This window comes from Lissotriton helveticus, chromosome 9 (genome assembly GCF_964261635.1).
Source record: "Lissotriton helveticus chromosome 9, aLisHel1.1, whole genome shotgun sequence".
Lineage (NCBI taxonomy): Eukaryota > Metazoa > Chordata > Amphibia > Caudata > Salamandridae > Lissotriton > Lissotriton helveticus.
Genome location: NC_136070.1, coordinates 939,770,427 through 939,794,897, shown reverse-complemented (window position 1 = coordinate 939,794,897; position 24,471 = coordinate 939,770,427). Strand labels below are relative to the sequence as shown.

The 24,471-nt window shown below is 43.3% G+C and overlaps 1 protein-coding gene across 2 annotated transcripts in view; it reads right to left on the bottom strand.

Moving 5' to 3' along the window:
• Positions 1 to 24,471, bottom strand: part of SARS2 (seryl-tRNA synthetase 2, mitochondrial) — a 197,457-nt gene that overhangs the window by 47,273 nt on the left and 125,713 nt on the right. For both annotated transcript variants that reach the window (XM_078662238.1, XM_078662239.1), the window contains 2 exons: positions 9,564 to 9,669; positions 3,839 to 3,886 (listed from right to left, as the gene is read on the bottom strand). In XM_078662238.1, the coding sequence (XP_078518364.1) occupies positions 3,839 to 3,886; positions 9,564 to 9,669 (154 nt within the window). The remainder of the gene's footprint in view (positions 1 to 3,838; positions 3,887 to 9,563; positions 9,670 to 24,471) is intronic.

Here is a 24,471-nt window from a genome sequence, read left to right as displayed (position 1 = left end):
ACCCAGCTTAATCCTTGCCTCTGGTACTCACGTAGAATGCAACATTCCCTAGCCACCGTAACAGAAAGTTTCAATTCTATTAAGGCCAGAGCAGTGAAAATCATCCCACCTGTGTACTGAATGTTACTCCTCCCTCCCAAACAAGTAGGGTGGGATACAAATGACCAGAGGATCGTTCTCCTGGCAAGGTAACCTCTTTGTGCTTTGAGGTACCGGCTAGAAAGACTGATTTCTGGCTATATTTATGACAGCAATGTATATATGACACTATGTCATTTTTCATGTGATGTGTTGGTGAACTATATCAGTAATGTTCATTCATCTCTTCCCAAGTGTTCATGGGAAATGACGTTTTTTTAAAGTATTTACATTGCTGCTGGAGAAAATAAAGTGAAGGACGTTTGAGCATAATCCTCGTCTCCATGTCCTTAAATAGAATTAAAACTTTCCAATACGATAGGTAGGAACTTTTTCATTTAGAAGCAAAGACAGAAATCCTAATGAGAAAGATGGGATAATTTGCTTCGCTCATTCGCTGCTCTCCCTCGCTCCTTCAGGATAGTTTAAAGTGGGGGGGGGGGGGGGGGGGTTATTTTCATGGCCACTCAGTTGGCTAACTCTTAGGGGCTCAATAAAAGTCTAACAATAATGGGATAGACAGTGAAAATCATCGGTTGCCCAACAGACTGGTTACGCCCACCTCATCCAAAGGCGAAGGAACTGCATCATTTCTAAAGGAGCCTCATCCAGCTCTGCTGATGCCATCAACATCCTGATGGGCAGCTACCGGAGAACCGCCATGACGCCGGAATTCCAGCCCTACTTAAGGTGGACCATTCAACGCAAATTATTCCTGTTTGCAACCATCATGGGGTGGGACTTCTAACTGATTCTTTATGTTCCTGGCTGCCATGTATGATATAGCAGCTGAAAGCAGGAAAACAACAAAAATGCTCCTAGTGGGTGAAAACTCCCAATGCTTTAGGGACATTCATTTTTCAATTTTCAGTAAGAACCCCCCAGCTTTAGGGGCCTGTTTCTGAAAAACCGAATAAACAAGCTGCACTGGCTGCCTGGATAACATTGCAGTTTTGCAGAGAGTGCTCCTGTCGTGTCCGAGGAAGCACTTTCAGTGGAAACTGAGTCAAAACCAGCAAAGGCAGATGAGTCACTGCAAGACTGATGGAGACAGGGCCTCAGCTGTTCGAGTGCTCTGTTGGCTTGTCCTTCAACTTGAAATGATTCCCTAAGACTTCGCTGTTAGCGGTTAATGGCTTGCTCAAATTTACCTGTGCTTTACAAAATGTAATTTCTAAGCTTCGCTTTCATTTAGAACCTTTCAAAGTCCCATTTCCATCAAATGTATACTGCTGGAACTTAGCTCTGTTCATCTCATTTATGGGAACGCTGCCTTCACTCCTGAAATCTCCTAGGTGAAACCCAAATGCATTGATAACAAGACCTGCTGGAATTTGACAATTTAGAAAAGAAATTATAATCTACTTCTTATACTTGCCATTTTGGAAACTATCTCTCGTTACCTTCCTGAGCCACTGCTGCACATGAGAAACGTGTGCTGCAGGGAATTTGAGATCTTCTGATGACTGAATACTTTCCTAGGTTTGTTGGCTTGGCCTTCCATTTATTAAATGCAAGATTTATCAGACTTCATATTTTAAGCCCTTACAATAACGGTTTCATTTTCATTGAAAGAGTCCAGATTACCTTCTTGTCAAAAAAGAGAGTAATTGTATTCTACTGCATGTTTGTTGGCAACTAATTGTGAATTAGACTTAGCAGTCTATGTCCTTGAGATCCTTATTTTGATTGGATACATTTTATTATTTTGGCTAAGAAGGTTCATCATCAGGAGATACACAGATTAATTTCCAAAACAATTACATCGGTTTGAAACTTTTTCCTTCAGTAGCATCCAAGAAGGACCGTGTGACCGCATAAAATGTCATGATATCAGCATGGAGACCGGGGAGGTACAGCAAGATGTAAAGGCAGATTTAAAGCTGGGAGGAAGGACAGTGCAGCATCCCATGGTGGTAGAGTTAATACCAACAAATATGTGCAGGATAGTCTGCTGCATTTAAACCTCCATTTTTAATCCAGCAGACCACTTTCACTCACAAACGAGGCTCCCACCAGTATTACAGGAGCTCGCTCGGCAAAGGAAGGCCTGTAAATATAATTCCACCGAGCCATTCTGGTATGGTGGAATTGCTATAACGAATATCATTGCTGTGAATATAAGCTCTGAGTTGAGGTGCATGAGAACCACTATGGTTTTCATGGGGGTCTAGCACAGAGGTGATCCCCTTCAAATGCAGTGGCTGACCGGTATTCCTAAATTGGATGGCCACTCTGATGCAATTTCTGCTGGTGTTACAACTGCTAGATAGTCTTCCCTAAAGTTTAGCAGGGATACGGTCTTCCCTCATTATCTAAATAAAGCAGAGGTGATGGGACAGGACACTCACCCTTTTTTGCTGAAGTCTTTTTATCACCTACCTTTAAGTTAGGCCCTATGGTATCTTAGCTTGGATAGTGAAAACAGGTACAGCAATATTTACTATCCTAAGCTACGCAGAGAGGATCAGTAGGGTAAAAATAACTGTCAACGTGGAAATTGGAATTTCCTGACAATAATTATTGATCATAGCACATTTGCATTTTCAAGCAATTTTTTACGTATATGGTGGTTATATAGCACAAACCTAGCCGAAAGGCTAAGCTCAGCTAGGTTTGACTTTCGACCATCACAACAAGCCAGGTGATGGATAGGGCAGGATGGGAACCATGGGATCAGGGTGAATCAGCGCAGAGGAGCAGGCGGATGAATAAGACGGGGTGAAGTAAGATAATTTTCGTATGGTCATGTGAAAGATGGTGTGGTTGGGCATGACAGTGAAAGGGAAAGGACATAGCAAACTTATCTGTTCCAAGCCCTAAACATTGGATGGGGAGGAGCTAACAATAAGACATGAGGCAGTGCCCTCCAGAGATAGAAGAATAAGACTTTTAAACCTCAGCATGAGGTCGGCAAAGCTCATGCATCCAGAAGGTGAAGTAAAATAAGGAATGATTCTCTGTCCTTGTACTGGCGACAAGGAGGGAAAGCAAGACCTAATGTACTCATCCAGCAGAGAGGAGAAGTACAATACATTGTCCTCAGTTTGACCACAGCAGCAAAGGGTAATATGGTTAAGATCCACAAATCTAGACTCAAAACATAACAAAATGAAATAAATTAGCAACAAAAACCTTTTTTTGACACAGGTAGTTTAAATGGTTGTAAGAGGGTATATTTTACAGCCAGTCTCCAAAAAAACAGAAAGAAAAAAATTAAGTGTTTGGGACGATGATTATGTGAAAGCTGTGTTCTTAGCCTGTGAGTGACATTGTAAACTTTCTTCCTTAAGCTTGGAGGTGACAATATGCATAGGCAGACTGTCTCCAGGCTGAAGGAAGGGGAGGAGATCTGAATTTTTAACTGAGGAACATTTATGGGAAATGTTAACACTAACAACCTGTGTAGGAAAGCTGGTGAGCAATCTATTTACTGGGGATTGAGTACAACATTCATTATCCTTTAAAGGTCGACCAGCTGTTGTGGGTAGAATTACTATCTTAAATTCTGACGCTGGAGATTATTAGGCAAGATGCAATGGAAAAATGATCTGTGGTGACATAGTGGTCATGGAAACACAGCGCCTTCAATGTGAACAATAGAGGTGCATCCAGATTGATAGCAATGTTATCTGTGCGTCACAGAAGTAAATAAATGGTGCTCGAGGAAAGGAGACCGAAAGTGGATCACAATACTCACGAACACAGCACCTCTCAGCATGTCGGGCACCGTCATCGGAATAAAGCCCTAGGTGGAAAGCGAAAAAAGGAAAACTATTAGCCACACAACAAAAGATGGAAAATACCCATCCTCCAGCTCCCACGCAGAGGATTCCCCCAAAAAGAATGACGCTATTGTCAAAGGATAACATACATTTTGGGAGCTTCACATCACAAGGATGGGGATGCGGGGGAGGGGGGGGTTCCTGCTTTTGGAAGGGGATGAACCAGACAACAGAAGGCTTGGCTCACCAACTATAGTACAGATTGTTCGATTAATACAATTGTCCTTTGTGAAATGTTCATTACAGAAACTGGAGCCAAGCTTGAGGAGGGTGAGTAGTATAAGCAGTGCTGAAGCCTATACTCTCCTAGGAAATGGTGCATCATTCTTGTGTTAGTGGTCTAGTATTCTCTCCTTTAGGACTCCATTTTCCTGGGATAGGCAGCCAAATAATCCCAAACTTAGAATGGGGCATTTCCCTGCAACATGCGATTCTAGCGTCACTGGGTTAGGTTGTCTTGTGGACCCATGAACAGTTGGTGTGGCTTGCTCGGAGTATTGTAGTGTAATTCAGGCAAGGGTACCGGAACGAAAACTGCCAATGATAGCCATACCACCACCAGTCTCCCTGCATTGAGTTATCAGTTGGCCCATTAATTGATCTCCCCTGGAAATGTATTCTGTTAAGGATGCTGACTTTTGAGACCTCATGAGTTCTGGACACCCAGACATAGATTAGAGTTTACTGGCCAGGTAATATGATCGGGAAAATGCACAGACACCATGTACTTGTCTGATTGGTGAATTTCGGAATTAATGGTATTTTGTGTCTGATTGAGTTGGACATCCTGCCACTGGGGCTCTAACCCACCGAGTTGTTTTTGCATTCAGGGCCGCTGACAGTGGAGTGATCAAAGCAGTCGCAATACATGGTGCATTCTGGCTGGTAGGTCTGCCCAGAGAGTGGCTGGGGACAAAACAGAGGCTGTAGTAATTGGAGAGGTCAGGAAGCTTGCAGAGGCCATCTACAGCTTATCTCAAGAACTAAAACTGACCCTACGCCCCCCTATTGTTTTGCATATTGCCTTATTGTGCAAACACTATGATATTGTTTGGGGTCCTATATCAGCCCCAGATGGATTGTCTAGGCGCTAAAACAAATTATGCTATTTATAACAGGTATTGTTCTGAAGGAATACAGAATGAATCAAGAGCAATTAATGGTGTTATACTGTAACTGAGTTCCAAAGCCTTTACCACTCCCGCAAGTATATCCTGTAGAGTCAAGTGTCCAAAGAAAGTGACCTAGTTATCCCAGTAAGCCCTAGGATACCAGCGGCAACCCAATCAAGAAGAGGAAATGCATTAGTCGTCACAGTTTCACTGGTATTTGCTGGTGTATTTATATATTTTTTTTTAGTGTTTTATAGAGTGCAAAACTGACCCGTGAGGGTATTAGAGCGCTTTACAAGATATACAGAGGTGTACAAACAAAGTCCAAGGTGCAGAAATATACAGAACTATACAAAGGGATGGCGAGGGGCAGGGGTGTAGGGAACATAGGGGATACTGGGGATACAAAAGTAAGGTTGCAATCATATTTAAAGTCGGTAAAAAAAATTACAGGCCCGTATATTCTCTGCGGGGAGAGTTGGTGATCTGGGGAAGAAGCGATAGTCTTAGAAACATCAGATTTGTGGCCAGGCATGGCAGGCATTAGGCAAGGAATTTACCCATAAGAAAGGTTTTGGCCTCCTTCTTGAAACGTGCTAGAGAAGGGATTCTTCGAATGGCGGTTAAGAAAGAGTTCCAGATTCTAGATGCTGCCCCGGTGAATGCCCTATTATAGGTTCTTTTTTTCTGAAAAAAGGTGGGTTGAAGTACGAGGTTTCTGGTGGACCCGAAGTTCCTGTTTCCTCCAGATACCACTAGTTTTTGTGCCAGATAAGCAGGGGCATTTGAGTAAAGAGCCTTGTGTGTGATGCTTGCCAGTTTCATCTGAATTCTGGCCTCTAGGGGGAGCCAGTTCAGTGTTGTCATATGTGGAGAGATGTGGTTGAATTTCCTGGTACCTGTGAGTAGTCTGGTGGCCGCGTTGAGGCAAGCTTTTAAGGATGCTAGGGAGATCTTAGGTAGACCAGTGAGGGTGGAGCAACCATATTCCAGTCTGGAGATGACTAGTGCTTGACCTGCCATTTTTAAGTCAGGAGCCTTAATGAAAGGTTTCTGCTTTAGCCATTGAGTTGATGTGGTCCCGCATGTTCAAGTTACAGTCTAGGATTATACCCAGGGATTTGGCAGAGTCCACAATGGTCGGCGGGCAGTTTAGGACTGTGATGGCCTTGATCCACATCTGAATCTCGGGGTTGGCTTTAGAGGGGGAGAATAGGAGAAATTTGTTTTTCTTTGCGTTGAGTTTTAGTTGGTTAGCGGATAGCCATTGGACAGTCAGTTTCAGGGTCTCGTTCAGGGAGAGGATCTCCTCAAGCAAAGAGATACTGATGTATATTTGGGTATCGTCCGCCGACATGTGGTAGGAAATGTTGGCGGTACGAATAACTTCGGTGAGTGGCTCTAAGTAAAGATTAAAGAGGGTGGGGGACAGGGTTGAGCCTAGGGGTACTCCAACAGTGACCGGGGTGGGAGCTGATAGGTTGCCGTTGATTAGGAATCTCTGGGATCGATTATGGAGGAAGGACCTGAATCATTCTAGGACCGCACCATCCAGACCCATCCTGAGTTTGAGGCGTTCAAGAAGTTTATCATGGTTGACCGTGTCGAAGGCGGAGGATAGATCAAAGAGGATTAGAAGGCAGGTTTTGCCTTGGCATAGGGCTCGGAGGGCATCGTCCACTATGTGGAGCATAGTTGTTTCAGTGCTATGCCCCGGTCTAAACCCAGATTGGCAGTCATCAAGTAGGTGGAAGTTATTGATGTGCTGACTTAGTTGTTGCTGTACACATTTCTCGAGTACTTTGGCTAGTAGCGGGATATTGGAGATGGGTCTGAAATTGTTGGGGGAGGTTGGATCCAGAGATGTTTTTTTTTAAATAGGGAGGACTTGGCCAGCTTTCAAGGGGTCCGGAATCAATCCCTGTTGTAGAGAGGCATTTATTATTGCAGTCCAGCAAGGAACAATGGATTGAGAGGCAGCAGAGAGGCAGTTGGAAGAAAGAGGGTCATTGAAGTGATTGTTAGGTTTTAGGGTAGAGAGGATTTTGGAGATGGAGTCTTCGTCATAATATTCGAAGTCAGACCAACGGGCTTGGTTTTTAGGAGAGGCCAGATGGGGTGGAGCGGAGAAAGGTGGCGGGTCCGGAAGGGGTTGTGAGTAGGAGGCGGTACTGAGTTCAATTCTTAAAGCCGTGGTTTTATCAGTGAAGAAAGAGGAGAATTCCTCTGACAACATTAGAGATTTGGGGGATTCTTTCGGTGTTTTAGCCAGTTTGTTGGATTGGTGTTTGACCAGTTCAAAGAGTTTACGGGGTCTATTCTTGGCGTTGCCCAGTTCAGATCTCAAATATTCTTTTTTTGATTTGAGGATCTGCTTGTTGTAGGAGTTTCTTGCCTGGCGGAGAAGTTTAAGATGCGTCGCAGAGAGGTGTTGTCTCCAGTTTCTTTCACATTGTCATAGGGACCTCCTCCACGTTGAGGGAACCAGTGAACCAGGGGTTCCTGTCTTTGACTTGTGTTCTTTATAGCTTTAGAGGGGCAAGGTCGTCCAGAATGATTGATATATTGACGAGTAATGCTCATTTAGGTCGCTGACCGAGGTTATGTGCGGAGGGGGGGGGGGGGGGGGGGAGATCAGTTTTGCAGCGAGCCTCCAGTTCCATAAGGTCGAGGTTTTTAGTGTCTCTGGTCCATTGTTTGGGAAATCTCGTGACTGGTGGTCGTAATTTACATAGGTTGCCTGGTCCCATTTTCTCTTATTTGGTGGCCTCACTTTCCTGGTTTTGGTAGCCCTATTTTCCCTCGTTCAAGTGGTTTCCTTTTTCCTAGGTTAGCATGTCACCCTGTCCCTTAGATTGCAGGGTACCATCCTCATTTGGTTTGGTGGTTCCTTCTTACTATGGTAAAACAGATCCATTGGTTAAGTGGTGGTACATTTGCTCAATTTGGTTGCCTCCTCTTTCCTGAGTTAAATTATCTACTCTTTCCTCACTCCGGTGGTGCCATGTTCTCTAGGTCAGTAGGCTCCATCGTCCCTGGACTGAACTGAGGTGCTTTAGTCGATCACATTTACCTTGTGACATGAATATCTATTTTTACTGGGTTGGTTCATTCCATCCATTCAACTCCAAGATGTCCCATTTAGCCTAGGTCAGGTAGCCCCATCTTATGTGGTTTCTGTGGCTTTCCCGTCTCTGGACCATGTGGTCTTACCTTATCTAGGTCAATTGGTCCACAGTTACCTGGTCAATTGGTCAGCTCTTCCTTGGGCTAGATCTTATCTTTGCTGATGTTCGCACCAAACTGGCTTAATATGTCTAGTCATTATGAGTTTGTGTTCCTATCGTTGTGGTCTAACTACCCTTGATTAGCTCAGATCTTAATTGGGCTTACATTGATTTCTCCACCTGTGTAAAATAAACCCAGAGGAGCCTATTACTGTAAACTGACTGACGGTGCTAGTTTGTGCCAAGCAAACATTCACCTGTTGTACCTGTAACTGATAGGGTCTATGTGCCTTTGGGAATAACGCAGCATTTAAAGACGGGATAGCAGTTAGAATTTGTCAGTCTTTTCATTACAGGGGTCTCATTAGGACTTTAAAGAGGAGTCAGGAATTCTCCTGCAGATAAGGGACCACATCACATGTGGGGGACTCTTGTAGGGTGTGCGTGCCCCGATCCATGTGACGCTTCCCAAGCCGCGGTCTCTAGGGGCGCATGAACTGACACAGTATTCCAGATGTTAATGGTCCATATAGTAAAAAGACTGTACCCAACTGAGGCATTACCTAGAAATTAAATAAATGCATTTAGTAAAAACACAACTACATTATAGTCATTCAATAAACTATATGAATTGTAGGACTTCTGCAACAACCCATACATTTCTCAGAGGCTATGTTTTTTCTTGTTTTCTCAACATTTCTTATTAGTGAAATTGTCACAAAACAATAAATACATAAGTGCAAGTGGCACAGTGGTCTGTGTTGTTGTGGGTACAGAAGCAAAATAAAATGAAAATGAAAGCAACCCAACAATTTCACCTAGAATTCAAACAGTTCGCTGGTATACATTCAAGTTCAATTCAAAAGAGAAAACAATGGACAATTAATTAAAATTAAAAACAAATCCTTTGAAAATGAAATCGGATAATGGTGAAAAAAGGAGTCTTTAATGTGCTTATTGCCCTTCTTGCCCTTGTGTCCTTACTGGTACGAGGGTGTTAGTGAAGGGCAAAGGAGTTTCCCATTAGTGTTAGGCTTATCCCATACACAAATAAGCGCATGCCCCTCTGAGATAATATGGGTGCAAAATGTGCAAGTGGACAATCAGTATTGCATAAAGGGCGGCATCTGTTGTTCATTCGATTAAAAGGAAAGGCCTAAGGGGTGCAAAAACGGGCCCAAATCCTGGTTATGCCCCATGACAATTGAGTAATGTGGTCTCGGGTGTCATCCCTTCCTCGAGGTGTGTGGCTGTACCACATATTATGGAGGATGGGTGTGCAGGAACTGTATGTTGGTTACCTTTTTCACCAGCTTGTTCATGGTAAACTGCACAAGGGCATGTTGGAGCAATGCACCAGCTCCCCTCAGGTAGTATGACCGGTGACCAGAAATATGAGAGAGGCGCCTACAGGAAAGAAAAGAGATGAGGCAAAGATAGAGATGTTATTTTGTTTGTCGGTAAAAGTCTGAACTCAGAGTGTTCTGCGATGCAGCAGAGACACTGCCACAAGTGAGGAAGTAGGTTATGTACAGCTCCAACAGAATTATATTGCAGTATATGCTGCACACCCCTGATGGCACACAGGCATACATGAAACAGGCCATTTGAAATGCAAAAGGTCGCACATTGGGGAAAGTTTGAGCTATTGGCGTTGCAAATAAACGCAATGCAAATAGCTCAATTTTTCAGTTATGCGAGACCTATTGCACTGCTGCTTGTGGCGGCATCCACCTTGCGGGAGCGTGCAGCAGCGCGCAGGGGCCATCTGTTTGTAATAAACTTGGCCGCGCCGCTGCTCGCTCCCGCAAGGTGGATGCTGCCACAGGCACGAGTGCTTGAAAAGTGAAGACCGATACCTAAAGGCCCTCTCCTAGAGCAGTGCATGTGGGCTGCCTAGGCAAGACCTAAACAATGAAACCAACAAACAACTTCCACTTTTAACACAATTATTGTTGCTGTACTACAACTCTACAACTGCCATACCAAAACTAGACTGCTGCCATGCAGTTTGTTTCCTGCTGACATACCACATCTTTACAGCTGACGTATAAGCCTGAGGAATCGATCTATCATTTGTACTCAGCGACTGAAGACTCATTGACTATTGCAGCAAGTTTATGGTTCTGTGTTGACAGAACAGCGTTCCGCAAGGTATACTGATTACGATATATGTACATTGGGCTTTGAGTCAGCCTCCTTTAACAATTGGCCTACTATTTGGATAAGCCTCTTTGAGTCAATGACTTGAGACATTGTTTATCACATTTTGCAGGAATGTTTCTTCCTCAACATCATGCTACGGGCTGTTGGGGTATATCATTCCTCCTCCTATAGAGTGCTAGCATGGTGATGCATGAGGAGCTATTTTGCATTTAAAAAGTACACTGAATTATCAAGCTGTTTGTGTGATATTCAATTGCTTATCACATACATGCATAATATACAGAAATAAATCTTTTTTTCCCATTTTAAATGCATGCAGACTTTTGTTGAAAATTATGGCATGACCTTGATTTGACCTGCCAATTTCTTTATAACACACAAACAAGATAACCGCCACCAATATCAGATCCAATACAATACCACGTCACCACCACTAATAACACCACCATCGAATATTAAACTGCATCACCAATAAACACCATCACCAATATATTCACCACCACTACCGCAGCCACTAATACCACCACCACAACACCTGTTCCATCAGTACTACTACCACCACCAGTAACCACACCACCACCAGCAACAGCAAAGCCAACAGGCCTGGTTTTATTTGCTATTGCATAGAATTATCATTTCTATCTTTGCTTTTTTGTCTTAATGTATAATGACTACACTGGGTGGAATATGTAAGTGAAATTTTCAAGTTGACATGGCCAAGTATTGGGTAAAGTTTTCAAAAAGCAATAATAACACATTGGATACACGTCATTGGCTACGATACTGCCACTGCACAATTGTTGCTGCAACAGATTTTCCCTTACCTGGCCCTGAGGAGGGGCCATGACAAGCTCGGGAGGCACCAGAGTGCCATAAAATGGAGAGAGGCGTCCCGCAGCGCCCGTCTGAGACTGGAAGAGACTGGGCTGGGCCACCCCTCAATATCTATCATATGGACCACAAGTCGAGCAAGTTCCATGCTCAAGCCAGCATTATACCACAGGCAGTCAGACGAGGATTGGAAAGGAGGAGACAGCCCACCAGTTTAAGGTGAGACCACATTGCGTCAAGGAGTCAGGGCGGTGAGGGCTTTCCTCGGCGTGGGGAGGGTTTGTTTGCCTTGGTAGTTGCTTGGAAGTTGCTGCCCTTGGTCATAGCTGCTTTCAACATAAGCTTACCTTTTACATCCTACATGAGTTATTTGAACTTTCTTTGTTCTCTAATGTGACTGTTGATCTGAAGGCCAGAAGTTGCAGTCACAGGCACAGGTGTCACTGAAGAGTGAGGGCAGACTTCAACCCCCAACCATCTCCGCAGCACAGGAAGCCGCTGCCATCCTTTTCGTGTCAGGAGGTGCTTGTGATAAGTCAGTTGGGCTCTCGTGGGCCCGCCTGCGCCTGGTAGAGGCGGGGCTGGGCCAACTCTCTTGGTTGCCGATATTGCTTCTTGCACTTAAAAACTCTGCTACAGAATGTTTGAGGATTTAAGTAGAGGCGAAGCTTCTTACTGCAGCTTTTAAAGAGCCCTGATTATTTGAGGTGGCAGGCTTGATTTTTTTACATATTGGCTTGTAATAAGGGTTTTAATAAAGGGGAGACAGAAAGCCGCAGTAGTTGCAACCCCTGCTAGTGCTACACTGGATGGGTTTCTGCAGAAGGCTGTGGGAGTAATCAACAAGGAGAGCAAAATAACGGAGCAAAGACTATCACTTGTCTCTATTTCACCAGATTCTACTCTGGCCTCTTCGGTCATTTTTATCAGTGATATTGAGGCTAGGCCCCGCTACCACTTTTGCCAGAGATGAACATTCTCACTAAAGATAACTGTTGTAAAAACGTTGGCTCAAATTTGACAACCCCAACCCTGTCCATGAGGGAGCCCAGATGCCAACAGGTTGTAGAAGGGAAAAGGAAAAGGGCAAAAGGGCAGCAATAGATCCCAAGTCAAAGGGTCAGTGTCCTTTGCTTTAAAAAAACCAGGAAGGAGCCTCCAAAGGGGAGTGCCAATAGGGCAAGAGGTGGTTTGGGGAGGACGGGGGGGGGGTCTGCAGGAGTCACAGGTTACTCCCTCCCTCACCAAAGTAAATCCCTCACCAAAGTAAATCAAATGATAATAGAGGCCATAAACCCTATTTTTGAATGTCTGGTCCGTATTGAAGAGCAGCTCTATTTACTGGTGAGGAATTCTAAAAACACACATTACTTCACCCGGTAAGGGATGGAGCTACCACACTGATGCCATCCCCGTTGAAAGAAGCACTTTCACGACGACTACCACTCACTCCGCCATTTCGAATGTAGTGGACCCCAATAAGTCTACTTTTTGGACCAATCAAGATCCCTGGGTAACTGTTCCATCTAGGAGAACACGGGAGGATCATCAAGGGGGTGGCACTCTTGAACGGATCAGGCGGGCCAATGGGAGAGTGGGCCTTGTAAACACCAACTGCTTACCACTCTCATAAACTGATAGGGCAGGGAAGATTCTCAAGATTTATTAAATCTCCCGCCGGACTGCACCCCTATACCCTGGTATTAGCTGGAGTCCCCCCACTGCCTGTGGGGATGCACGAAAACTCCCAAAGCCTCATTAACAAATCTGCCCATTAGTGCCATAGTAAAATTAATTGCCAGATTAAGTTATTTGATAACATCATTATGGCAAGACAGGTGGGCTGGTTAGGCCACACACCGAAATCTGTGGTGGTGCCTGTGTGGTCCTCACCTTTAAGAACCCAAAATGTACATTCTTTGTGAAACAGTGTATTAAGGATGTGTTGGGGGAGAATGGGCCCATAAGGGTATATCCCCTAGGGTTCTTTTATGCTCCTCCGGGGGACGCATATCCCCTTGAAAGGCAAACCCAATCCAAACCCAAACAAGGCAATTTAGTAATGCCCAACCTATCACTCTTTTAAATCATTATGATTTGTTTTCCGGTCTAACTGATATTGATTGACTGCAGAATTAGTCCTATCAAACAGGTGATGAAGGAAGCCTGGTTAACTTTGGAGAAAATCTTTGGGCATAACTTGTGAGGAGGTAAACATATCTGTAGAAGAGGTCACACCAGTTGACATATTGGAGGTGCCTGCTAGCATAAATCAGGGCTTACCTCAGCAGGAATCTGCTGCCACTGATAACTTTAAAATATTGTCTTGGAACATAGCAGGCATCCGCTCTAAATTGGGGGATGAGGACTGGGTGGGTTTCATCAAAGGCTTTGACCTTTTATGCTTACAGGAAACCTGGTCATTAGAAGAGATTTTTATAGATTGCTATTGCTCCTACTGTGTTCCTGCAACTCAATCTTCATCAGGGAGAGCAAAGGGTAGTATTCTGTTGCTTATGGCAGTTCAATATAGACCAATAGTACTGAAATGCATAAGTGTATCTCCTTGGTTCCAACTAATAACTATCTCGGGTCTGGCAAAAGACAAAATATTATTGGTAAATTGGCTCCATAATATTTTCAACAAAGGAAATTGCCAAATAATTGAGTCCCTGCAAGTGGAAATTACTAAAGCAACCATGAAATGGCAACCAATATGTCTTTTATGGGTTGGGGATTTTAATTGTTCAATTTGTAAGTATAGTTCACAGTGTGTCTGTGGGATGGAAGATACTGAGAGGAAACCCCTGACACGCTTTATCCACTTTCTGCAAGGCGATGCACTAAGTTCTTTTCTAATGCCTAATGATTAAAGTTTTTTAGGCAACTTTAGTTGTAAACCGTTTTTGGATCAACCTACCTTTATAGGATGTGCTAGGGCTAGTTCGATTGATTTTATGCTAATGTCAAAGCATTTCACCACCTTGGTTCAGAATTTTAAGGTTGAGCCTAACTGTGTGAGTGATCACTACTCTCTTATTGCCTCTTTTGACTTGCATCCAAATAGAGGATGTGGTGATAATCCCCCAATCCATTTCATTTCTAACAAAGGATGTAAGTTGAATTGGGGACTTGTAAACCTGGTTACATTTGAGGAAGAGACTCATATTAGAAAATATAACCTAATAGATAGGTGTTTACAGCTTGATTCCTCCCCAGTGGTTTGGGATTTTGATCAATTTTGCTGTGATGTAGCTCGGAGTCTGACCAGGAAGGTCCCCCAAAAGCAACCTCTTGAGGTGTGATGGTTTAATGTAGAATGCGGTAACAACAAAATGAGAGAGAGGTTCTTGCAGAAGACACTCTTGGTCCCCCTGGTCAATCTATTTAAACAACGGAAGAGTGTCGTTAGAAGTAACGCAAAATATTGTGTGCACAGGACACAAAGAAAACAAAATCAACCTTCAGGAGTCACATTGGAGGCCCGCAGGGATTTTTAGGAAGCCCTCACTCATCACCCTGGGTGATGACATGCTTCATCATCGGGCCCACTAGGAGAAGCCGAGTGCCTCCCTGGTGTGCTGCAACGCCAGATTACTGCGGAGCTGGTTTTTGTGGCAAGAGTGTCAAAAAAAGGTGTAGTTAAAAATGTCAAAGGCTGTACCATACAAAAATTGTATTCAATGGTCAGACTGACATGGATAAAAAGTATGTGTGGGAAATCTACCAAATAGTGGTTTGGTTGTTTCCACTTAAGGTGGGGGTCGACATGTTTCTGCCCATCTATGTGTCAATTACTGGGCTTTCATCAGGACCGTAAGTTGTGTACCTCGGCGGTATGGGCACGCTAAGGCCCACCCTAACCGGAGGACGTGAAAGTTAAAATCAGAAGTGAAAAATTAAAGTGCAAAAAACAAACCATCAAGTTGTCAGATGCCTCACGTTCGCGGTAACTGTATAGTTTGTAATTAAAATGATCCACACCCCATAGGTCTCGGGAGGGGGTGGAGGCGACAATGGCACACCGCCTGCTACGCCTGGCACCCGCTCAGCACCTAGCGTCTCCTACTACCGGACCTCGTGGATGTTAATGTAGAATGCTCCTAAGCTCACAAGGAGTAAGAAAGTGCTCTACGTAACACCCCTCATGATAGGGAGCTAATCAAAGCCACAAGGAGCAAATACAAAAGGGTGATTGAAAATAGAAAAGAGGAATTAAGGATTAGGGCGTGAGAGGACTTGGAACAAACTGGCTCACTTAAAGATTCTAAAAAAAATTGGGAAATTATTAATCGGCCATTGTTTACTGAAGATGGGAGGAAGATGGACTCACTAATTTTAGGAGCAACATGGGAAACCCATATTACAGGTATTTTTAATCCCTCACATAAAAGACCAGAGGATGAAATAGAGAAAACAGCCATTGACCTACCCTCAGTCACTGAATTAAGTCTGTCTATTACAGTGGACGAGGTGGAGGCTGCACTATCTCAGGGCATTTGTTTGAAAGCCCCGGCCCCGATGGGGTGTCCCTTGACCTTATTAAAAACAATGTTAAACTTTGGGCACCATTGCTTACGAATATTTTTAAAGCAGCCATTATAGGCCCATTACCTCCGTCATGGAAGGAAGCAACCGTGGTCCCCGTTTTTAAGAAAGGAACAAAAAGTGACCTGGTGTGTTATAGGCCCATTTAATTGATAGATGCCATGGCTAAGGTTTTGGGCAGGGTCCTCCTTGCTTGCTTGGAAGACTGGGCATCAGAAAATGAGATTATGTCCAACACGCAATATGGCTTCAGGAGAGGGCGGGGAAAAAACGAACAATGTCTCAAATTGTTAATAGGCACATAAGGTCCATGAAGAGGTCTATCCATCTGGCCTTCATGGACCTATCCAGTGCTTTTGATACTGCTAACCGAGACAAATTATGGGCCATGTTGGAAGGTATGGGCGTGGAAAAAGCACTTGTAACTCTACTCCGTAGACTTCCCTCTGGTACCACAGTCAAAAAAAGATAAGGCAGTAAAGGGGAAAAACACACCAAATTCTTTCTATGGAGGGAGTCAGGCAAGGGTGCATTTTAGCCCCCTTCCTGTTTCTAATTTACACAAATTGGTTGGAGGCTCTTTTATTAATTAAGGAACTTGATTTTCCAAAAATTGGTAATAAATCTGTCCCGCTTTTATCTCATGCAGATGATACGGTTTTATTAGTAAGGGCTGCTATGAGTTTACAGAAATCCCTTGATGCTTTTACTGATTATTTGAACTTGCTTGATTTAAAAGTTAATTTTATAAAATCATATTCAATGGTATGTGAACCTAAAACGACTAAAACCAAATGTTTTATTGTGCAGGGGAAGAATATTGAAAAGGTTAGTCATTTTTTATACTTGGGTAATCTTTTTAATAGTCAGTTGAGCTGGGAACCACTTCAAACCCTAAGGGCACAGCAGACAAGTAAGGTAATGGACACGCTATTTCGCTTTGCCTGCAAATTGGGGCATTAGCCTCTGAAGGAACTAATCACCCTCTATAAAGCCAAATGTCTTTCTATTGACTTATATGGAGCTGGGGTTTGGGGCTATGCTAAAAGCCAAGGGCTTGCAGTAATTGAAAACAAATTCATAAAAAAGCTGTTGATGCTCCCGAAAAGTGATCCTACCCTTTTCGGCCATATGGAACTTGGCCTTGAATTTATTGAAAATCGTATCGGTAGTGCCCCTCTGCTACTACTGGCCAAGATAAGGACCTCTGAAGACTTAACGTTCTACCGTGAGGGTATTAGAGACTGCTTAAAATTAGACAATTTTTATTCAATGGTTTCAATATTTAAGGAGGAAATATTATGAGATTGGTCTTGAAATATTTTTTGATAACCCGGAAGGTATTCCCTTGAATGCTAAAGGTATTATCAAGGAGGCGTACCGTTCCAGGGACAATAGGCTTATCAGCAACCAACATGACGATATGGGAGACCTCAGTTTGCCTCCTGCCCCGGCACAATTGTATTTATCTTTTTCTACTAAGACTCATTGTCTAATTTATTTAAATAGGTTTCGTTTAGGTACAGTGCACTTTTTGATGACATTTCCCCGCCAAGGAGAGTGGTCAAACAAGCTTATTACCTGCCCATGTGATAATGTCTCCGTTGAAAGCACTATGCACTTTATATTATTTTGCACATTGTACAAATCAGAGAGAACTAGATTTCTGCTCCCACTATTAAGGAATAATCGCCCTTGCTCGTATATTGATGGTTTTAATCTTTTACAGTCTTTGGTCTCAGATGAAATTTGTATTGCAGTAGCTAATTATATAAGAGCCTCTAGAGTGATTGGAAAGCATCATGAGTAAAATTTGTGTGGAGATTTTAATGTGTAACTGTGAATCTTGTATGTATTGTATTTTAACCCTTTTTGTTCTGTAAATCTTTGTATGGTTCTTTGAGCCGAAATAAGGTTATTCTTGACTTGGCTTGACTCGTAGTGTAAAACTGATCTATGAGAATGAGAGGTTCAATAAAGTGTAATGCATTGATAGAGAGATAAAAAGACAGTGAGAAAGTTAGCATAACTATCAGCACCTCTTCCTAAACTGTATCTAAGCTCAGGGTAAAGCAGCAACTAAGGGGAAATTTAGAAATGCTACATAAGTCTAGAGGAGAAAGAAAGAAAATGTGTATATCATAGAACCTAATAAATGAAGAAATTGTTAAAGAAGTTTGTTATTTTGGCACCTGCCTGTGGATAGTACTGCTTCAATTACTTCTGTTATTATTGATCAATGCGTTTATTACTCATTGAAGCTGCATGGTGCAATGTATTTGGGACCTCTCTAATACTTAAAATTAAACTAGGATCTTTAGGCAATAGCAAAATGATGAACTACAAACTATTTGCTAATGAGGCAGAGGTAAATGACTCTAGAATGCCAGCGCTGATATGTTAGCATCAGCAATGCAAAATCTTCCCACAAGTTATAGGATACTTTTAAAAATATTTTTATATTAGTCTCATCACTCCGATAGAGTCTGTAAGGGCAAGGCAACATTGAGAAATTGTAAAATCCAATTGCTTTTCGCCTGTAGGTTGTTCTGACATTAAAGTACTAAATTGCATGATGGTTTTCGACTTGATTGACAGAGCGATTTGACAGGCTAAGTCACATCGCTAGGATATGGATTGATCCGGGGCTTCATGACTTGATAACACGGATATGTACTGATGCAAGGTTGGATGTCTGGTTGTGGCACTCTGTAACCCAAACCAGCAGGATACTCATACAATATTTTACAACTGGCTCCCTTAGTGTATATACAACGTGCTGCAATTCATTTCTGGAGTTTCCTTCTCTCTGAAGCTTGGTTAGCGAAGACTGCTTTTACACACAAACACAAGGTATACAGTGCTAATATCTCAAACTCACATTTTCCTGCAAAGAGAGCAATATGCTCCAAAATCCGATGGAGGTGAAAAATGAAATATGTATTATGTTATGGCAGTTTGAATTGTCCTTTTAAATTACTTGTTCTCAGTTATAGCTTATGAAGAAAATATAAGCTGCTGCAACTTGGTTGTGGAACAATACAAACTTGTGTTTTGGTGAAAGTAAACCTTTCAGGGTCTTAATTAGTGTTATGAAGGCTATTCCAATATAGGTCCGTCAGTGGTGGTCCCTGGATTCCAGTAATGATTCAGTGGGGGCCCACAGAAGTCGAAAGGTTAAAAACCGCTGGCTAGCATATTGCTTTGTCTTTCAAAAATTAAACTACAATTTGATGAGCTCCAAATTTTATAAAAATGTAAATTCTGACTTCAGGAAATTTTAATTACCATAGGAAAGTTAATTAAGCGAATTTCAGCAACGAGTATAATCGCCTTGTTTGAGGTGTACTGCTAAACAATAATGGCAAGGCGGCAATATTGATCTGAGTTTAGCACTAGCCTGCAAGTCATGAATTCGAATCCAAGCAAGGCCAAAAAAACGATGGATTTAGGCCCAGATCTCTGTACTGGGGTGAATGTATGACATTGTTCTGCATTCTGTCCATCAATTGTTCTTTTTTGCATTTGTCACCCAGAGTGGGACGGCTATGCCTAGAAGTGAGTCCCGTGCTCTCCGTGCCACTGGAGTCAAGCTATCCTGGCTCATGAGGTCTGAAAGCCCGAAACCAGTCCTAGGATGCTTGTTTCCAGTCCAAGGGGGACCTGGATGGGCAGTTCGGGCTGGACTATTCCCATTGGGTACAGGGTCAAGACTGATTTGCATATGGCTGGGTCCAAACTGGAATGGCATGGTGAGCAAAAAAATGATGAATTTAGCCCAGATCTCTGGACTGGGGTGAATGGATGACATTGTTCTGCATTCTGTCCATCAATTGTTCTTTTTGCATCTGCTAAGCAATAATGCCACGGCGACAATATGGATCAGAGTTTAGCACTACTGCGGATCTCTGTGTATCACCTGAAGGTCATGAATTCAAATCCAAGCAAGGCCTATTCAGCCTTTCATCCTCCCAAGGATGATAAACTGAATAAGATTTAAACTGCATACCAGTAACTTTCTATAGACAATATTCATTATATCCACCACCAGTTCTGTTGACCTATTGCAAATGTGCCACATTGCACCCTCAGGGCAGAAGACCAGTTCACCTAACATTCAGGATTTCAATCGTTAAAATACAGAAAGATACAAAGAGCACCCATGCACTGCGGACAACACCCCCACACCCAGCCCCTTCCCTGTGAGGTGTGTGAGCTAGGAACAACTGGTCTTGACGCCCAACGTACCGGCTGCTCCGAAGCACGCACACATAATTATTTTCAAGTGACGGCAGGAAGGGTGTTAGTTTAGTTACTGTTTTGGTGGAAAATAGCCGGAGGGCTGGACCATAACAATCAAAACGGGAGGGGTGGCAGCAGCAGCTCATGTAATATTTAAACCGCTGCCGTTCCATGTCTGGCGGTGGGAGCTCCCAATCTGCTAATGGAGGCGGAGAACAAAGCAGGGTGGGGGCAGGCAAAGGTCACAGCACTGCAGGGGCGCACTGCAAACAGGGGGGAGGGCGGCTGGCCATGCAGGTGGGGTCTAGACACCTCAACGCGGCACCTGTTGAGCGGAGGCAGAAAACAAGAAGTTTCTACGCAGTGCACGGACATTAACTAAACGGCGTGGCGTCACCGCGTCCGGAGGGGGGTGGGGGGCAAAGGCTGGGTGGGAGAGAGAGAGTATGTGCGTGCGTGGCATGCATGAGTGTGTGTTGGGGGGCACTGCCATCCCGCGTGTGCCCCCCTCAGCCTATATGTGCGCCTCCACAATGATGCCTAGTGCCTGTATTTTTTTAATGCAGAAATGCTATATTTCTTGCCTGGATCATGAAGGGCAGTGACAGCTATTCTCAAACTAATCCCCCAAAGTAGGTTTTTCGCCTCAGCTGCAAAATGAACAAGCATTGGCAAAGCCTATAGTTCTGACTTTAATTTGGTGCCGGCAAGCATCCAAACCAATTCATGCACAAATGCTGTTAAGATGATGGGTCAAAGATAATCGTGTTAGTGGTAATAATGGTGGTGGCGGTGGTAATGGTGGTGGTGGTCTTAGTAGCTGTATTTGTGTTAATGGTGGTTGTTGGGTGTCTTGAAAGCTGGTAGTGGTTGGGGTGTCTTGTAAAGATGGTGGCGCTAATTATACACATATGAGATAATAAATGTACGTGTGACAACGGAATATATCTTTCCTTTGTAAATAGTTCCTTGTGCAGTGCAATGCAAACATTACCTATGGAATAGTAGGCAGAATAATACACCAAACACTGAAAAGTATGAGGTGGAAAAGTCATACTTCTTTGGGTGAAGCAAAAGCCCCCATAATATATATTTTGAAGAATTGGTGACAGTTCGTTGTGTAGACAGCTGAGCTATTGAACCAGGCCTAAAAAGGCGTGTCTGTATATGTGTCATCATCCAGCTAGACTCACCTTTTGTACTTTTAGACCTGAAATGGGCAGTGACCATTCAACAAAGAGTGTGCCCCTATTGTGCTTGCAAACCACCAATAACTTCCAGAGATAGTATAACCCCAAAACATGTGTTAACAGAGACATTCAGAACCAGACACACTGGCAGAATTTGGCCAGAACTGATTGGCCTCTCTAGGCCGAGTGGGATAGTGGGAAAGTATGGCTCGCTTTTCACTGCCAGCTTCTCGGGGGGAAAAAACTAGGGGTGTGTGAAGTTTTTACTGCGCAAGAGAAGTTTTGTGTAGATCATGATTATTGGGATACATCTAGTTTAAACAGATTCTCATTTTTCATACAATTAGGCCCTGATATGGTTTTCCCCAGCAAACTCAATATTTCTTTGCAAGTGCTTGTTGTCAGTGAAAAGGAATGGACCGTTTTCTCATAAGTTTACTTTTGTACTGTTTTTGCTCGCAACTCTGCAACTGAATGGATGTTGGTGATGTCAGTTGACGAAGGCCTGAAAGGGCTGATTTTCACATGAGAATCCACATGCAAATGCAGGGAATTCACAACATAAGGGTAGAAAATGTTGCATTAGTGAAAATTATGGGTGAGAAAAGCTTTGCACCCCACTAAATACTAATTACTACAAAGAATGTAGAAGTGCCAAAGATTCCCAGGTTTTGCCAGGTTTGCCGAATTCTGTACCGGGATTACCAGAAACGATTCATTGAGTAAGGAATGAAGGAAATATTTCTACAATGAATACTATTCACCCACATATGACAGGTCTGCGCCTACAAAGAGTTGGCAAAAAGAAAAGGGCATTTAATCACTTGGACTTAAGGTGGCTGGAGTATTCACCTTGGGAAGCCAAGGGTGTATATGCATGCTCAAAAACAGGAAAGCGGGAGGAAATGGATCCGAAGAGAGGAGACTGAAAAGGAAACACAGGACCTCAACTGACTGAGGATGAACTAAGGAGTTAAGGACCAAGCAACCACAAAGAGTAAGCTAGAGAGAGAACTTAAGACCTGTACTCGTGGCTAAGAGTGCCACCAGGAAGAAGAAAGGCCACACCTCTTGGTAAGGAGCAAGTTCATGAGACTTAGGTCCTCAGCCCAGGGCAAAGAGTGTGTTGAGCAGAAACATTTTGCACACCGATTGCAAGGAGTATGTTATAGGAACATTGGTCCTCCACCTATGACCAGGAGTTGGATCAGTAATAAGCAAGGCATCTGTAGTATATACGAAAAGAAATAGTGAAGAAGGAAGCAGGGCTTCTACAACACCTTGCTGCTCCAGAAGGAGAGAAGAAACAGGAGCCAAAGACCATAAGACACTGAAAGATCTCTCACTGAGGGAAAGGGCACCAGCTCCAACAGAGAAGAGGAACAACAGGCAAAGGCACATCACCTATGCATAAAGGTGTAGTATAAGAGGAAATACCATGCCTGTTAAATCAGAGAGATAAGTTGAAATGACCCTGCCTTAAAGATCTCAAAGTAAGCATATTTTACCCTCATTTTAAGTCCAAGTAGACAATTTCCTGTTGTGATTCCCTAAATAGTAATTGAGCTCAATGCATATCAATGTGCAAAGAGCTTATATCAACTTGGCCCTAGAGTGGAAAGAGAGCAATTATGTGGAGAAGAAATAAAGCACAGAATGTGAATGGAAGCCAAAACTCCTGTTAGACCAAATATCCTCTCAAAGACAAGAGGGTAAACACTTCCATTACAAGCCTGGATCATGACAAGAAAAAGAGGAGTATCCTATTACATGAACAGAGAACAGATGGGAGACAAATTGAAAATAGGTGCAGAAAAACCGGCCGAGAACTAGGGTGCTGCCAAGCATGTCTATCTCAGTCAGGTGTACAACTGGGAAAAATGCTATTGAGATTTGCTATGTTCACGAAGGCATGGCAAAAACAGCACAATGGGTCTTTTGCCTTATGTGAGAATGACAGTCAAGGTGTACGTTGGTGCACTACACCGTCCAAGAGAAACTCCTATCTTCTAAAGACCAAGGCCATCTTTGCACTTTCAACCTGGTGGACTATTCAGCAGCGTTTCATCCCAATGACTATAATGTGCTCATTGAAAACATTGCATCATTTGCGGGCATCAAGGATCTCACTCTAGCTAGATTATTATCCATCTCAACAACCACATTCAGAAAGGGAACACTGGATCCTTTTCAGCCATGGCCCGTGCAGGTAAGAGCGGCGGGGCCGAGTGGGGGTTAGGATTTTGACAGACAAAAAAAGTGGGAAAATTAAAAAAATAATTAATTTTTCCTCGTCGTCATCGTCTGTCAAAATCCCCCCCACTCGGCTTTACTGCCCCACTGCTCTTACTTGCATGGGCCCGGCTGATACTTTTGCTTCTAAATTCACCCCAGTCAAATTCTCATAGGCCACAAGTATTACTCCTTCCCGCAAACCTTTTAAATTTGCATGTGGCCTTTAATAGAGTTCTCAAGATGGGCATCACATTGGCTATCCCCTATATGTGCTCGAAACCAAGATTAAAAACATAGTTGTACATTACGGCCACTGGTTTCATATTGAAGGAGTAGACCAAGGGTAAAGCGAAATCGTACACGAAATACAATCTGTGGAAACTGCAAATTGGTTAGGCAATTGGAGGTCTGAGCAGGTCAGGCTCCTGAGTGGCCACATTGTACACATTTCCAGTTGCTCTTCCACTTCTGAAGTACTGCAAGGGATTAACACTAAAGAAAGAGGTCAATACCTGAAGGAAAGTAAGAAGAATATGGGGTCCAGTCCACAGCCACAGCCAATTACAATTTAAAAGCTTCCACTTTGAAGACCCTATGAGGATACGAAGTTATTTTCATACAAGAGGACAGTTGACTGAAATGCAAACCACCTTGGCTGATGTCATCCACAGATCCACAAATGAACAAGCATACAGATGCATTAATAAGGCTGATGTACGCCTCAAGAGCGAGGGCCACAGTGGCTGTTGCATGAGCTGAAGATGGCAAATACATCTGATATGGCCTGGCATGAGAAAGGTGTGCCATAAATTGCTGAATCTGAGGTAACTAGGTAGCCATGTCCTCCCACAATTGGATTTACTGGACACTAAGTATGGCAATAGGAAAGCCCAAATCTGTTTTACTTGTAAAAGGAGTGTATTAAAGTTGATAGACCGGTTTATTGAGGCTTTACATATCCAATCTATTAATTAATAAAGCCGGAATTATTTGAAGT